Below are 2,412 nucleotides of genomic sequence, written 5' to 3'. Positions count from 1 at the left end.
TTTCATTCTTTCAAGGTTGATGAAGTAAATACCAGTTAAATACTAGAGTCAATTAATCAAATAATCCTTTCCTGCCAAAATTACAAGTTTTGTGCTTATAGTCGAAAGAACTACTATCATTATTGTCATCAAAATGCTTTGAAGTGTTTCATTTATCTTCCCTTTCTGAGTTCAAATTTTGCTAAGGTCAGTTTTGACTTTCATCCTTTTGAAGTTAATGAAATAAGTACCAGTAAAGTACTGGGGTCAATGTAATTGGCTAGTCCTCTTGCTTCAAATTTCAGGTCTTGTGCCTTTAGTAGAAAGGATTATTATTATTATTATTATAAGTAAGGTGGTTAGCTGGCAGAGTTGTAAGTATACCAGGTGAAATGCTTAGCAGTATTTCATCTGCAGCTACGTTCTGAGTTCAAATTCCACCGAGGTCGACTTTGCCTTTCATCCTTTCGGGGTCGATAAATTAAGTACCAGTTGAGTACTGGGGTCGATGTAATCGACTATCACCCTCCTCCAAATTTCAGGCCTTGTGCCTATAGTAGAAAGGATTATTGACTATAAATATTTAAACATTTCTCAGATAACACACAGTTTTCATAGAACTCTAATAAATAATGGTTGTAAATGATCATTATTTGAACTCCTCTGTATTGTAGTTAATGGTTTTGTGTGTGTGTGTGTTGGGGAAAAGTTATTTTGTTTTGTGGTTGTTTCATTGTTGTTTGGTTTGTTCAGAAGCTGGACTACTGAACCTGAAGGTTGTGAGATCAAAATCTACACCAGTTATTGTATTGTTCCCTTTTCACCAAGTTACATTACACTTCAGCATTGTATTTTTAAAATTTTTGTGGGTGGGTGTGTGTCTGTGAACGTATGTGCATGGTTATATGTGTATATGTATAAATGTATACATATTTGTCTGTACATGTGTGTATATATATATATGTGTGTGTGCATATGTCTGAATATGCATATGTGTCTGTATCATCATCATCATTTAATGTCCATTTTCCATGCTGGCATGGGTTGAATGATTTAGCAGGCACTGGCTAAGCAGTAGACTGCACTAGGCTTCATTGTTTGTGTGTGTATATATGTATATATATATGAGTGTGTATATTATTTGAATTTACATGTGTAGAATCATTAGTGTGCCAGGTAAAATGTTTTGCGACATTTTGTCTGTCGTCACATTGTGAGTTCAAACGCCACTGGGGTTGACTTTGCCTTTCATCTTTCTGAGGTCTATAAAATAAGTACCAGTTGAGTACTGGGGTTGATGTAATCAACTGACCCCCCCCCCACCCCCAAAATTTCAGGCTTTATACCTTTAGTAGAAAGGATTATTATTATTTACTTATTTTTTGTTTTATATATAATCTAAATAATTCTTTTGTTTTGTTTTGTTTTCAGTTTCAACGCCTGTGATTAGTCAGTCATGTTCTTCATCGAAAATCTCCTCACCAATCAGCGTGGAATCACGCCGCGTCTCATCTTCTCCTCACATTGCTACCTCACCATACCACTTGACCGCAGCATCAATACCCAGAACATTGCCTTCCCCGAGTCTTCAGCACCATAGTCCTGTGTCATCTCCTCACGCCAATCCTGCAATGGCCACCACTGCTACGGCTGTACAGGCCAACAACATCTGGGCAAACAACTCAACCGGATACAACTCGTCCGTCGCAGTAGCAGCAGCAGCTGCTGTTGCTGCCGCTGCTGCTGCCGCTGCCAGTGACCAAGACATGCCCTTAAATCTGTCCAAGCCAAGATATGAAATGAAGCTGGAGAAATCTTCATCCGAAGACTCTGTAAATCTGAGTGCCTCTCAGTCAAAGGTAGAAGCTATTATAACTCCACCCCCCGCTCATAGTAACCATCAACAACGTCTGCCATTAACATCTTCCCCTACAGAAATGTCCGCTTTGGTTGGTAGCCGGACACCTTTTGGGGTTGCTCCACCGCCTCAGTACGTGAGCAGCCCGTACCTTGGTCTTCCTAACCATGCTGCAGTTCCTGTTGGACTGTCCCTCAATAATCTTTCACCACATACAACAAGTTTAAATGGGAAACCTTCACCGTCGGAATCAGAAAAGGTAACTATTTATTAAATATATTTCCTATTTTTTTTCCAAATCCTACTGCATTTCATATGGAATTTTCAAACCTCCGAAGTTGTCTTGGTCCTTAAGTTGACCGACCTTTTTTTTTTTTTTTTGGCAGTAAATTTTGGTCTGAAAAATTCGACTTGTATCTCAAAGACTACAGTACCCACTCTCTTCACACATCTGGTTATCCAGTATGCTATAGTTTATTTCTTGGAACTACATGTTAAATTTATCATCATAGCCTCCATACTAAAGCTAAGAGGCTTTTTTCTGTGTATGAAAATATATATGTGTATATACATAT

General features: G+C 38.4%; 1 protein-coding gene across 9 annotated transcripts in view; it reads left to right on the top strand.

The window, feature by feature from the left end:
- LOC106869449 (transcription factor SOX-5) overlaps window positions 1–2,412 on the top strand; it is a 681,185-nt gene that overhangs the window by 668,239 nt on the left and 10,534 nt on the right. For all 9 annotated transcript variants that reach the window (XM_052972434.1, XM_052972436.1, XM_052972437.1 and 6 more), the window contains one exon: window positions 1,411–2,096. In XM_052972434.1, coding sequence (XP_052828394.1) covers window positions 1,411–2,096 — 686 coding nt within the window. The remainder of the gene's footprint in view (window positions 1–1,410; window positions 2,097–2,412) is intronic.

This window comes from Octopus bimaculoides, chromosome 13 (genome assembly GCF_001194135.2).
Source record: "Octopus bimaculoides isolate UCB-OBI-ISO-001 chromosome 13, ASM119413v2, whole genome shotgun sequence".
Classification (NCBI taxonomy): Eukaryota; Metazoa; Mollusca; class Cephalopoda; order Octopoda; family Octopodidae; genus Octopus; species Octopus bimaculoides.
Note: the sequence above shows the minus strand (reverse complement) of the source record. Positions and strands in the feature narration are given on the sequence as shown.